We start from the raw sequence: 14,815 nt of genomic DNA, 5'->3' as shown, positions 1-14,815 counted from the left end.
GTACATTACTGTGCAAGAATCACCTTTAGTTTTGTTCTTTTCGGGGTTTTAATGAGTTTATGTATTTATTTGTCATATCTTTGGTAAGAAAAAAACAAACAAATGAAGGAAATATGTGCACAGTATCGGAACACGCAAATAGTCCAGATGTAAATGGCTTCTTTATGTCAGAATTTAGTGTAACTTCTCCTGTGATTTAGTACAGCATTCACTCTCTTGGATTGACTCTGGAAATTTTCCTAAATCATCTTGCGCTATATTTTACCAAGCTGCCTTCAGAACGTCCCTAAGTATTTCCTCAGGCTTGGGCTGTCTTTAAACCCCCATCTCTGTGCAGAGCATATATCAAAATCAGAATCAGAAAGCTTTATTGTCATTGCACCAGTCACGAAATTGCTGTGCTTCAAAAAATATGTATATCATTCAGCTTCTATAATATTCATATTCTCTGTGTAATTCTGTTTTTAATGCTGTTTGCATATTTCCTGTGTATTACAGTTACAAATGCAGAAATATGGTCATTGTAACTTTGCTAAAATAACAAACCTAGACTTTTGCACAGTACTGTATTTGTTTCTCACTCTCAGGAATCTTCCAAGAAAAAAAAATAGCAGGCTGTATGTAAAAGGTCATCAGATCATATTAACATATCTCTCAGTCGTTGCTCTTTTGTTTCATTCCCACACTTACACCAGCTATTTGCACAGTCTGTCCTGTGTCAGCTGATCTCTGTGTCGTCATAGGGCGCAGCAGCGTATCCAGAGAATGAGGACCAGCAGCAGAGACTGAGGGAGGCTGCAGAGGGGCTGCGCGTGGCCACCAACGCAGCTGCTCAGAACGCCATCAAGAAAAAACTGATCAACAGACTGGAGGTCTGTCATGCTAGCGTAACCTTTACCTGTAGCCATTATTCCTGCTAGATTCTCTTTTCCACGCTATAAACCAATGAAATAGCTGCTTCATGTAACAAGAAGATAGAAATCCACAATAAAATATGAGCAACAACAACAGAAAACGTGACATTAACACTTAAGAACTGCCTAAAATGTCACCCTCAGAAGTCCTAAATGATAGACTATCTGTGAAGTGCAAATAGCACCAATATCGGTATGTATTAGATCTTGATTTCTGCGCCATGACTTTCACAGTGAAATGTCAGTTTTTTTTACACAGTCTATAAACTGGAAAAAGTAAGAACAGGAAACTTTTGAGGCCTATCTTCTGCAGACTTATGTGGTTTGCAGCTTCAAAAGCTATAATAAACCAGCCTGTAGGTCTTTTAAAAAATTAGTCTATGTAATCTGAATTTTAGCCCTTCAAATGTTAGATTTTGACAGGTCTTAAAAATGGATCGGATTATCAAGTTAGTATAATGTCCCCTTGGATGAAAGAAAATTGCTACCTCTCAAAGTACTGAGTTAAAATACTTTCTGCCAACATTGCTTTGATTAATATGGGTGAATGTTCAGTGAGATCTGGCTGAAGAACGGCACATATTGAGTTTGAAATCTGTTCAAAATATTAGATTTTAATCCGCCTCCCCTTGTGTAAGGAAACAGGTCTTGGAACATAAAGCTGTCATGAAAAGCCACGAGGCAAACTCCAGTTTTCCTCAGTATCCCTCATGCTTTTTTTGGACCGAAAGTTGTTCTAACATTTAACTTGTACATTTGATTCTAATAATTATTACCATCCATGGAGATGTGAATTTTTCTTTTGTGTCTTAACATTCTAATTCCTTTTATTCCTTAGAATGCTGCCAAGCAAGCTGCAGCTGCAGCCACTCAGACCATTGCTGCTGCTCAAAACGCTGCTGCCTCTAACAAGAACACGGCTGCACACCAACAACTGGTGCAGAGCTGTAAGGTGAGCCTCGACGCTGACTGCACAGTTTCACTTTTAAGCGTATTTGTTTACATTTGAATGTCTCCAATAACACTTTCCCTCCTACTGCTCTTTTAGTTCTTCATTGGAACTACCTTGTGTTCATCATACTGTTTGTTCATCCATGTTGCGATCCTGTGTAAAGGTTCAGTAACATTAATATCGTTTTATTTTTTGGGCATTTAGGCAGTGGCAGACCATATCCCACAGCTTGTCCAGGGTGTGCGTGGCAGTCAAGCCAAACCAGAGGACCTCAGTGCTCAACTAGCACTCATCATCGCCAGTCAGAACTTCCTACAGGTGCAGCATATATAAGAATCTCACTTTGTCTTAACTTCTGGATTATACAAACTTTATGTCTCCTCTCTCACTTTGAGTTACTTCAGTCCTATATTGAGAATGGGGCTGAATAAAGTATAAATAGTATTTCAGCCATATGGGGACCAATTAAAATAGGCCTGTAACCTCTTTTTGGTGTAACAGACAGTTAAAGCAGCAGTGTTGTGATGGGATTATGTGTTTAGTGCCTCAGTGGTGCTTTCAAGGCTGCTGCAGGCCGTGTGTGTTGTCACAAACACTTGGTGGTGAAATATTGGCCATATTTTAATGTTTATGTGTTGTTGTTGCCCATGACAACATTTTATTTTCTAGATAATCCGTCAATGTTTCATGGGTACAGTATATATTTATTAACCATTTTAACCTTACTTTTTTAACCTTTTAATCTTACGTTTTTTTTTGTTTTTTTTTATTATTATCCCCTCATCCTGCAGCCTGGTAGTAAGATGGTGACCTCAGCTAAGTCGTCAGTTCCTACGGTGTCAGATCAGGCTGCAGCCATGCAACTGGGTCAGTGTGCCAAGAACCTGGCCACCTGCCTGGCTGAACTGAGGACGTCTGCACAGAAGGTAGAGCACAGATACACAGGGGAATCTGCAACTCTGTCACTAACAGATGCAAACTCATACATACACACACCTAACACATAAATCATTCCAGATAGAGGCTGATGCTTTTGTGTTCAGTTAAGTTACACTCATGGTGTTCACTGAAGTCACCTTTATTTACCATACATACATAACTTTTATGTGGAGTCTTAATTGCTGGTCTTGTGTAGGCTCACGAAGCTTGTGGCCCCATGGAGATCGACTCTGCACTCACTGCTATCCAAACCCTTAGAAGTGAACTTCAAGATGCCAAGCTGGCAGCTGCTAATGCCCAATTGAAACCACTTCCTGGAGAATCAGTAAGAGATTATTTATCCCAACCCAATACTAATAACTAAACTTACTGCTAGTAACCTTCCTCAAAAGCAGATTCTAATGGTTTTGCAGTCTCATGTGTTATCATGACTTATATAGAATTTTTTTCCTTGTGCTTCAGCTGGAGAAATGCGCACAGGATCTGGGCAGCACCTCAAAGTCTGTTGGATCCTCTATGGCTCAGCTGCTGACCTGTGCTGCACAAGGAAATGAACACTACACAGGTTGGTACAGATGTACTATATTAGGGCCAGATCAAGCAAAAGTAAACATCAGTGTCAAAAATTTAAGTTTCACCTATCATTTCTCAAATAGGCTAATTTTTTAGTTTAAGAACTCTATCTTATGGAACTGTTTGCAAAATTTCAGTATCACTTGTAGAAAAAAGATATAAAGATATAATCAATATAAAATGAAACCTAAAAAGGACTAAAATATGGAAATGCACTATTTTGATAATAATGTTTTCTTGCTTGTATAAGTGATATTTTAAGTCTTTGAATCTGTAGGAACTAATTATTCAACAGCTCAAGGATATAGAAGGTTATGTACAACCAAATTATTTGTAAAATATGATCTACTGTTAGCTGTATATATCACTTCAGTTGTAATATGTTTGTTAAATTAAAGTTTATTAGCATATTTGTAGTGTTTTAGTACCAGCAAAGTCTTTTATTATGACTACTGAACAAAGTGACAAACTACTGTCCATATGTTACAGCATATTTATGTTCATAAAAACTTATCATTTAAACATTTTTATCCAATATTGATCACAATTATAGTTTAACATCATAGCTAAAGCCCTAAGTTTCATTTAGGATCAATTTCTTATGAGAACAGCATGTTTTGTACATTTGCGTAAAGTGAAGAAGTAAATTTTGAGTCCCCGTGTCACGCAGCAGTAATTTAAGTATTTTTACCCCAAAATTATATGTCTGTAAACTGCAACATGTATCATGTGCAAGTACTCACTGAGACCTATTCATGCATGGGTTAAACATGGAGATAAGTTATTTAGTTTTCAACACAGAGCTTATTGAACAGGAATTTTGTCCCCGTGTTACCGCTTGATCTGGCCCTTTAACTTCTGAAGAAGAAGATTTGTAAATGAGATTATGATTCTGTCCTCCTGTGATGCCAATAACCTCTTGGACCATTACACTTAGCCTTTGTTACCATTCAAAATATATTTATCAAGATGGAGAAGTATACAGTCGAGTTCATCAGAATTTTTACCGTGACAGAAATTATCTTCTTTGATAATAATGTATGATGCTGTTTCTGACTGGACTTCTGTTACATCACTTTACTTCATAGGAATAGCAGCCAGGGAGACAGCTCAGGCCCTGAAAACCCTGGCCCAGGCGGCCCGTGGTGTCGCTGCTTCTACCACTGACCCCAAAGCTGCAGCCGCCATGTTGGACTCTGCCCGAGACGTCATGGAAGGTTCAGCGCTCCTCATACATGAGGCCAAGGAAGCGCTGATCTCCCCAGGAGATGCAGAGAGTCAGCAGAGACTGGCACAGGTGAGTTTTTGTTAAGTGACGGCCTGTCTCACCTATCCAACCTTAAACTAACTACAACTGTTTACTTAGTAATGCTCCGTCTTTAGCTTCTCTAATGCCTTCATATTCTAGCAGCTGCTGTACTTGATCTGCTTCATTTACCAATGGTTAAACATGCTGTCATGTAAACTTAAAATGAAGGCTTTCCGATCATTTTCTGGTCCTGCAGCTCTTATTCCTTTACTCTGTATATTTGTTCTGTTTTTCTGGAAAAGGATTGAATCATTTTCTACGTCTGCTAACTAATACATGAAACCGAACACCTGTCAAACATGGCAAGGGATTCTTTGGCATATTTACAAATCTATTATTTATGCCATGTCTTCCTCACATTTTCTCCACAAAAAGAATAAATTATGTGTTTCTTGACAGCAAAGTTGTGAAATTAATAGAGAGTTTTGAAAAGCACAAATAAGACAAGATTCCTTTTGTGATCTGAGCTTAGCACTGGTGCTACTTTTTAGTCCCTGTGATGTAAATGCTAGCATTTTTTGTACTCAAATCACATGAATTCGGAAATATGGATATAATCTTTAATTTGTACAGCACAGTAGTCTTGTGTCTGTACTCGGTCTGTGTCTGTACTCTGTTATCACACACTTGACTTGATATGTAATAAAGGCTTTGTGAGCCACTGTTGTATAAACCTGCTGTTTGCTGCTGCAGGTTGCCAAGGCCGTGTCTCACTCCCTGAATAACTGCGTCAACTGTCTGCCTGGCCAGAAGGATGTGGACATGGCCCTCAAGAGCATCGGAGAGGCCAGCAAGAAGCTTCTGATTGAAACTGTGCGTAGGACTCCGGCAGAAGAAAACAATCATCAAACATATGTCTTTGCGTAGATAGAACCTGATATTAGAATTGAACTTCTTTGCATCTTCTTTTCAGATCCCCCCTGCCTCCAAGTCATTCCAGGAGGCTCAGAGTGAGCTGAACCAAACCGCTGCAGACCTGAACCAGTCTGCAGGTGAGGTGGTCCACGCCTCCAGAGGCTCCAGCAGTCAGCTTGCTGTGGCTTCTGGGAAATTCAGCCAAGACTTTGATGAGTTCCTTGATGCAGGCATTGAGATGGCCGGGCACACTCAGGTTTGTGTAGACCCCAATGCAAGTCTAAAAACAACCATGTCATAACCATATTTTGTCTCCTGCTTAGATAATAGTTGTTTTCAAAGAGGTGGAAGTGAGAATTTCCAAAAGCTGACGTGTGTTTGATGACTTTACAATGGTATGATGTGTTATTTCAGAAAAAAGATGACCAGGTACAGGTGATCGGTAATCTGAAGAACATCTCGATGGCTTCTAGCAAGCTGCTGCTGGCTGCTAAGAGTCTGTCAGTCGACCCTGCAGCTGCCAATGCTAAGAACCTACTCGCTGCTGCTGCAAGGTACCACATGAAGTGTTCATTTAATGTTTTATGGTTTTTCTTAACCCATAAAGACCCAAATGTCTACCGTCAACCAAAACCTTGTACTTATCTAAACTGCTGATCCACTAATCCTATCAATACATGTCAATATTTGGTGTAAAATACAGTTATTCATCTTTTCATGGTCATCAGATTTGACCCATTTGGACGTTCAGAGGCTCCATAGTGAACGTGAAGACACCATCATCTTCTATAACATTGATTCACCAGTAAAACCCATGAAGTTGGATCAATGACAGTGGATGGAGACACTTTCATTGAAAAAGTCACCTTTTCTTCAGTTTTTTCTGTTTTCATACAATATCCTTTGAATTTACTCTGAGCTTTTATGAACATCTACATGATCAATCAATTAAACATAGGAAAATAGATGAGTTTCATGAGAAAAAATGCAAACTTCAGAAGATAGTAGTGTAATAAATGGTGATAAATCACTTAGGAAAGGTTAAATAGAGAGAAAAATTCATTTGGGAATGGCCAAACATGACACTGGGTCCTAATGGGTAATGATAACCGGTCACACACAGTAATTTTTTTAACCTGTTGATGCCATGAAAAACAAACCCGTCCATCTGAAAAATACACAATACTGAGAAAATTTTAAGTATATTATTGTTTTTTTGAGCTCGCTATTTTTAAAACAGTATATCATTTATTGGGTTCCATTACCAAAAAGCATTCTGCAAGAAAACAAGTTTTTTTTTCAGTATTCTCAAAATAGTACATTTTTCAGATAGGAATTTTTTATTTTCGGCCATCGCTATGCAACGAGTTATAGCCTGTAGGAATTTATGGAGTTATCTTTATACTGTATTTGGTCCATTTTTACAGTATCTTCTGTATTGGTCAAGCTGCCCTCGAAGAAAAATGCTGTGCTGTGTATTTTGTTGACAACAGCAGTCATACTTTGAAAGGGGCTGTCTGCAGACATCCCCTAGTGATGACTGTTGCCTGAGGCCTTAAGCAGTGTATAGAGATATACATACTGAGCCATGGGGATTCTCTGGGATTTTACCCAAGTATAATGTAACAAAGACAAATCAATTTCTATTCTGTAAATATTCCTTATTTCCCCATGTCTTGCCAGAATAGATAACGGAAAGGGCGATCCTGAAATGTATGGAAACAGTTAGCCATTAATTTGTGATCATTCATATTTTTAATTCTTAATGCAGATGTTGGTACAATATTTTCTGAGTTGATAATTTAGATGGAAAATTAGACAAATTAATTACAGATGTGTTTTACTGATGCAGAGTTAATTGTATTTGCTCTTCAACATCCCTCCAACATTCAAAGAGAAGCTTTCAAAACAACTAAGAGCGAGTCATACATTTAATATATTAAACTCATTCAACTGAAGTGTGTTTTCTTTAAGACGTCTGCTCACCATGCAGTCACAGATTAGTCATACAAGCCCTCCTCCCCCGCGCAAACATTAAAACGACATTTAAGAAATATCATAATTGCACACACAGGAACTGAGGCATTTATGCTGTGTGCACAGGCTTTGCTATTTTTACACAAAGACTTGCAGTATGTACAGGGGCTTATCATGAAGCACATTAAAGGTTTATTGTGTGTTTTTTGTTTTGTTTTGTTCTTTCCATCAGTGAGCAAAATTCCCATCATTAACTTTTGATGTATTGTTATTCATGAGGTCAGGACAGGAGAGCCTCTACAAATTTACTTGATGCCGTTTACAGGCTATTGAAAATCTTTGGTGTACATGGTCAGTCGGAGAGGCATGGGAGGGGGTGTTAATATGTGACTGATAGCTTTAATCACCACCATTAAGCCATTAAGATTTCTTGGAACGCACTTCTGCTGCTCTACTATGTGAATCATCACAAAAGCAACACACGGATGAAGAAAGAATTTATATATTTAATACAGGAATACATAGGAACATATACAAATTTTATGATTATGAACAGCAGTGACTAAAAATTTATACTCAAAATGTCTAAGGAAACGAAGGAAAATCAATATAACTGGGTGCTTGTATGAAACTGGTCCCTAAAAACAGGACACGGACTAAAAATTCAAGCCAGACTAATGTTATGAAGCAAGTTTGGAAGCACTTTGGGTCTATTTTAAAATAAATGTTTACCAAGATGAAAGAGAAACTATTTTCAGATAAAACACATTTTTATATTATTTTTATGCAAAAATCCGCATGTAACACAGTAAAAAGGACACGAAAATTACACGCTACTATTTTTTCGAAATATCTTTTAATTCTCTCACAGGTACATTTTGGGAATCAAACTAATTATGCAAGACAGAAAGTTTCACAAAAATTACCACTGTTGCAAAATCACTTGTGATTAATTTGAGTTTAAATGGGAAGGTTCTGCATATAACACGAGTGGACACGATGAGTTACACACGAAACCTGGAATGAGACTGCCGATTCATGAAAAACCTGCATGTTTGGATTAGAAAAACCACTAGGATCCTCAAATTTAACTGTCTTTTTTTATATATATGCATATAAGACCGTTTCAAGCCATGTTCTCCAGATAAAATGCACTGACACCTAGGTAGCTATTCATGTCCCAATTTAGGTCCTATTTTTGGCCCTAATATTTGATTAAAAAATCATTAATCTTGGGATGGCTCAGAGCATGAGTATAATTTTTTTGCATTTATCTGAGGTCATCATTACGTACATCCTGGGTGGAAATATGTCTACATTTTTCTTTAATTATTAGGTCTAACAAAGCTGGCAAAGTGCCAGGTATCAAAATGAACCCAGTTTCATAGAAGCACCCTATTATAATATAGGTTTAAATGAATAAGGAAGTCTGATAAATAGTATTGTTTAACTAATGAGAAGGAGTACAAATAAATAAGTTCGGAACTTCCTCCCACTGCTTTTCAGATATATAAATAAAGGCATCTTGTGACTGAAAGTCTCTTTTCTGCTGAATGTACAATGTTGTATTTTTTCCTCTTATATTTATCACTTGTCTGCAAGTCTTTATTTTCTTCTTCCTCTTTACATGTTTGAAAAAAATTTCAACTTCAACATGGCAGCTCCCATAACCTTAATATTTTAGCTTCACTTTTCCACAGCAGCATGAAACAGCATCATTTTATCTGCTATATCTTTACATTTGGTCTTTCGATGTGAACAGAAAGTAGACAGCTGCAAAAGGAAAGTGCCTGTTTAAAATACTTTCCCACTGATTACCACCTCCTGTAACATGTAACTAAAGAATTATTTAGTGAATTTTGTTCTTGTTTCTGTGTTTCAGAGCAGTGACTGACAGCATCAACCAGCTGATCACACTGTGCACACAGCAGGCTCCTGGCCAGAAGGAGTGTGACAACGCCTTGAGAGAGCTGGAGGTAAAAGCAACACCAGACATTTAATGCTCTCCAGTTAAAAAACACCCATTGCTTCAGTAATTTTTAACTCGGTCATGCAGAGACAGCCATCATCACAAACGCAGGAGATGCATGTTGATGAAAATTTTGTTGACAATACTGTGAAATACTCATGTGAGACTCCTGCTGTTCACTTATCTCCCAGGCTGTCAGGGGAATGTTGGACAACCCCAATGAGCCGGTCAGTGACCTGTCCTACTTCGACTGCATTGAGAGTGTGATGGAAAACTCCAAGGTAGGCAGCCAAGACACCAAATCCTCTGCAGACACATACACAGTTTAACCTGTGCCGCAGGTGCACCCTTGGTAAATTGCCATGGGAAAAATGTACAACTTATTATATGGACATCCTAGGGGGAGGATGTTTATAGGTCACATCCTCAGGCTTTTCATCTTCGAAACCTGAGATATGATAGTTTTTAAAACCCTGTAAATGTGGTGCACGCACCAGCATGTTTTCACGACAGTTTTGCATGTTTTATTAATATTTTTGTCATTTTATGCCGTAAAATCTGCATAGAATCTCATCTTTCTGTTGCACACTCTATTGATGTCCCATGTGATTGACAACTGGAGTTAGAGGCCAATCACAGAACAATGATCACATATCTTCAATTGGTCCTTTGTCCCTCAACTTGTGCAGACATATTAAGTTGAATCCCTTGTCTGTCAAATTTTACCAACCAATAAGCACTCTTGAATCACTAAGGCCCTCCCTATCACAGTTTTATCTGGAGAGTTATAGGTAGAGACAGAAGAGAAATAACGTAAACCTGTTGAAAATGAGATGTCACCCTCTGTGCAGCTGGATAGGAACTGTTTTACTGCACGGTGTAAATAAAATTAAAAAAAAAAAGAATGTACAGTATGTAAATATTGTGTACTTTGTAAGTACAATATAATATAATAAAATGCTCCTTTGTATTTGCACTTATCTAATGAAGCTTGATGTGTAATATGAAGTCATTATTCGGCCTCATTTATCTCACATTTGATGAAAATAGAATGACAACATTTATGCTCAAAACAAGATATAACAAAATGTTTTCGACACATACCCATTATTTTATTTATATATTCCACTACTTTTGTGAAGCTAAGACTTTGATAAACCTATTTCAAGCATCAAAACACTTTGTCCACATGAGTGAAGGTGTGTTTTTACAAGAGATATGAAAATTTCCAAAAATGTGACTTGACATTTTCAGCATTTAGGCTGAATCATCCCTTTCGACAGTGCTCTAGGACAAAAATAGCTGAGATTGTTCGGAACATTTTCATATAAAACATTTGAGTGTTGTCTTATTTGCAAGTACTTAAAAAAGGTGAATTTAAGAAAGTACAGTCGTGGAAAAAATTATTAGACCACCCTTGTTTTCTTCAATTCCTTGTTCATTTTAATGCCTGGTACAACTAAAGGTATATTTGTTTGGACAAATATAATGATAACAACAAAAATAGCTCATAAGAGTTTAATTTCAGAGCTGATATCTAGTCATTTTCCATGGTTTTCTTGATAATAACCAAAATCACTTAAGTTCTTCCGTCAATAGCTTGTACTGCCAAAAACAGTGCTTTTAGGCATTCCATATTTTCTTTTCTGTCTGTTTTAGTCATATGATACACACAGGAGTTAGTATTTGATTGCATAACCATTGTTTGTGATGACTTTTGATGGTCTGATAATTTTTTCTGCAACTATGTAAAAATCAAGAAAATACCCTTGGCGCTTTGAGTGTTAATATCATAAACATTCATGTTTTCTTTGATTTTTTTTTTTTTGTCCAGGTTCTTGGAGAGTCTATGGCTGGCATTTCTCAGAACTGTAAGACTGGAGATGTGCCCTCGTTTGGAGATTGTGTGGGATCAGCGTCCAAGGCGCTGTGTGGACTCACTGAAGCTGCAGGACAGGTAGAGCATGTGCAGAAACACCTAATCTAGTTCAGAAGTTTTGAAGGTGTTCATATTACCTTTTTGTCTGTTGTTTGGATGACACGTTCTGCTTTCTCCAGGCTGCCTACCTGGTCGGGGTGTCTGACCCCAACAGTCAGGCAGGACACCAGGGCTTGGTGGACCCCATCCAGTTCGCCAAAGCCAACCAGGCGATCCAGATGGCCTGTCAGAATCTGGTAGACCCAGACAGCAGCCCCTCCCAGGTAAAAACAACCACAAATATCACTGTTTATGGTTGCTATAATGTTGTTCGTTTATTTTCATTATTTCATTCATTTCCTTTAGACATTCTTACATCATGCAACTGTTCATATTAGAATCAACTTTGAACAATTTTTTATCTTAAAGAGACAATTACTTTCAGAAATCAACTGTTTTTGTGTAACATTATGTATAAATATCCATTAATCCCTAAGCCATGTTTGTACATTCCTAGATCTTTATTATTCAAACCAAGTTAGTTTTTAGTTTTAAACAGTTCATCCAGGACTCGATTAAATAATAATACTTGTCTAATGAGCTATTTCTGTTTGATAAAATACGCACTTATAAATAACTATTGTTCTGTCTAATGTGGCAGGTGCTTTCAGCAGCCACCATTGTTGCTAAGCACACCTCGGCTCTGTGCAACGCCTGCCGTCTGGCCTCTTCCAAGACGACCAACCCAGTTGCCAAGAGGCACTTTGTCCAGTCTGCCAAGGAGGTGGCCAACAGCACCGCCAACTTGGTCAAAACCATCAAAGTAAGGTTTCTCTTCCTGTGTAAAGGCTGGCCTGGTCCTCTAATTGGTGTGCAGTAGTTTAGATATGGATTTAACAGTGAGTGTGATTGACGAGGAATAAATCTGATAAATCCCATCCTAAGTGTGATTAAAATGTGATTCATGATAATCTTCATCAAACTGTTTTTTTTTTTTTTTGTTGAAACTCCTGACTCTTGGGCTGCATAACATCATGTGTACTTGACTATAAGCACATTCTTTTCATGTAACTACAAACTCTGACTCTCACTCTTTAGGCTCTTGATGGAGATTTCTCAGAGGAAAACAGGAACAGGTGTCGAGTTGCTACAGCGCCACTAATCGAGGCTGTGGAAAACCTGACAACATTTGCTTCCAACCCAGAGTTTGCCAGTATCCCTGCTCAAATTAGCAATGAGGTATAGGCTATTGAACATATAACTAGTTAAACAGAAGTGTTATGTAAAACATTGTGCATTATGTACAGTGCATTAATCTTAAATGTGCTTTTTTTGGTAGGGTTCTGTAGCACAGGAGCCTATTCTCCAATCGGCAGGATCTATGCTTGACAGCTCCACCCACCTGCTCAAGACTGCACGGTCATTGGTAATCAACCCAAAAGACCCGCCCACCTGGTCTGTTCTTGCTGGTCACTCTCGCACTGTTTCCGATTCCATCAAGAGCCTCATCACAGCAATCCGGTTAGTGAGCGAGCATTTACTCCATTCATCGACTTAAAAAAAAAAAGCACAATGCAGACACATTGACAAATACAGGTCATATATAAAACAGGGTTTCTGAAGGTCAGAAAGGGGCTGTATGTGGTATGCCTATATTGAAATGAATGTTAGAAAATGATGGAAAATTATTATTAAAGTGTTTAGAATAAAGACCTGTGACATTATGACAAAGCTGCCAGTCTATTGGAATGTAGAGGTGTGCATAGAATCAGTTCATGCCAATGGTCAGCAGATTTATGTGACCATAGAGGGAGAAAGCGATGATTTAGGATGATAACTGCAAAGAAACAACTTTTAGAGTCAAAGAAAGTGGCAAAGTGATAAAAGCTAGAAGCACTGTTGTCATTTTTACAGCTGGATACGGCTCTAACTGAAAAGAATGGGGTTTGGTGATGAAAATGCAGTGTTTCTTCTACAAGGATGAGTTTGATTTTGAGGATTACGAAGGCGTAAAGTTATTATGTGATGTTGTTATCTTTGCTTACTTTGCCATTTGTAGATCCTTCTGAGACCCAGCAATGCATTTTTGTCCTCTGTAGGGGATAAAAGTTCCTCATTTTTACTTAAAAAATGCTGTCCATTGCAAAGGACATTCAATTTAAAAAAAAAATAGATAAAAATAATTTGAAAATGTATCTGGAAAACTGTTGCATTATGCAATTTCCAGTCAAGACAGTTGTTTAATGTAAAAAACCTAAATCTTTCACTAAAAACTATCAGCTGATACAACACATGAAGATTATAAACCACTGTTATTTTCCCCAACTGTCAAAATAATGTTTTACTTTAAAGAAGAAAATTTGATGACGTCAAAATACAGATTTGAGTAAACAATGACCTTTATACTTTATTGAGTGAGTGACAGAATCTGTGAATATGTGGTGGTGGTATGCTACATCCACCTACTATTGATGCCCCGTACACATGACAATGAAATTATGTCAATCCAGAAAAGTTTAGTACCATTTCAGCCTTTCGTCCACATGACACTGGCGTTGTCGTTGCCCTGAAATGGGTCCTAGAATGTTGCCATATGGATAGGCAAAACCCCACTTTTTGGCAACAATGATGCAATAGTACCACGTGACCAGAAGAGGAAAACCCCTGGACGTTGTAGAAGAAGGACTTCAAGCACACGCTCACTGCAGTCTTGTGTGATTTTAGTGGATCCTGTGGCTCTGTCTGTGTTTGTGTACAGTGCCACATATAGGTGTGGCATACATATTAGACTGTCTCAACCCAGTTTTCCCGTTTTTCACCTGGTCACAGATATTTCTTGAAACGATACATGTATGGACGTGAAATTTTTAGAAACTGCAAAAGAAAAATACCATGACTGTTGTCGTCTAGATGTAGCCTGAGTGTTTAGATCAATACTACTTAACTACTACTACTACTTAACTACTACTTAAAATGTCCTAAATCCAGTTTTGACAACTCAGACTGTGGATATAACACTTTGTTGAGGCCTCTCCGAATTCATGTCCACTAAACCTTGCACAAGAAAACAGTATAAGTGCAAACTTTGGGTACAAAAGAAGTAGTTTAATGGGAGCTCAGAAACATATGAAGCCAATGTATAATGTATTGTTCTGTATTCACATATGGACCATTACCAAAGTCCATCTGTAGCATAATGAGACATGAAGTAGGTGTTAAATTGCTTCATAATAGTGTTAAAAAAAGTCTTAAATTTAACTTGCTGGACCCTGTTGAAACACTAAACAGTTACATCAGAAGATTAATAGTGTTTATACAGAAAAAGATACTGCTCTCATCCGTAGCAACACTGTTTTCTGTCAGTGCGATAACTGTCCTCATTATAGTTATCACTATGTGGTTGCCAGGT

The 14,815-nt window shown here is 37.9% G+C and overlaps 1 protein-coding gene across 2 annotated transcripts in view; it reads left to right on the top strand.

Annotated features, from left to right (window-relative positions):
• The window catches only part of tln2a (talin 2a), a 115,759-nt gene that overhangs the window by 79,204 nt on the left and 21,740 nt on the right, over positions 1–14,815 (top strand). For both annotated transcript variants that reach the window (XM_030161254.1, XM_030161263.1), the window contains exons 23-39: positions 744–872; positions 1,753–1,866; positions 2,071–2,184; positions 2,658–2,792; positions 3,002–3,130; positions 3,268–3,370; positions 4,467–4,675; positions 5,381–5,500; positions 5,601–5,798; positions 5,957–6,096; positions 9,402–9,495; positions 9,680–9,769; positions 11,323–11,445; positions 11,547–11,690; positions 12,068–12,229; positions 12,505–12,645; positions 12,746–12,927. In XM_030161254.1, coding sequence (XP_030017114.1) covers positions 744–872; positions 1,753–1,866; positions 2,071–2,184; positions 2,658–2,792; positions 3,002–3,130; positions 3,268–3,370; positions 4,467–4,675; positions 5,381–5,500; positions 5,601–5,798; positions 5,957–6,096; positions 9,402–9,495; positions 9,680–9,769; positions 11,323–11,445; positions 11,547–11,690; positions 12,068–12,229; positions 12,505–12,645; positions 12,746–12,927 — 2,327 coding nt within the window. The remainder of the gene's footprint in view (positions 1–743; positions 873–1,752; positions 1,867–2,070; positions 2,185–2,657; positions 2,793–3,001; positions 3,131–3,267; positions 3,371–4,466; positions 4,676–5,380; positions 5,501–5,600; positions 5,799–5,956; positions 6,097–9,401; positions 9,496–9,679; positions 9,770–11,322; positions 11,446–11,546; positions 11,691–12,067; positions 12,230–12,504; positions 12,646–12,745; positions 12,928–14,815) is intronic.

This window comes from Sphaeramia orbicularis, chromosome 3 (assembly GCF_902148855.1).
Source record: "Sphaeramia orbicularis chromosome 3, fSphaOr1.1, whole genome shotgun sequence".
Classification (NCBI taxonomy): Eukaryota; Metazoa; Chordata; class Actinopteri; order Kurtiformes; family Apogonidae; genus Sphaeramia; species Sphaeramia orbicularis.
Note: the sequence above shows the minus strand (reverse complement) of the source record. Positions and strands in the feature narration are given on the sequence as shown.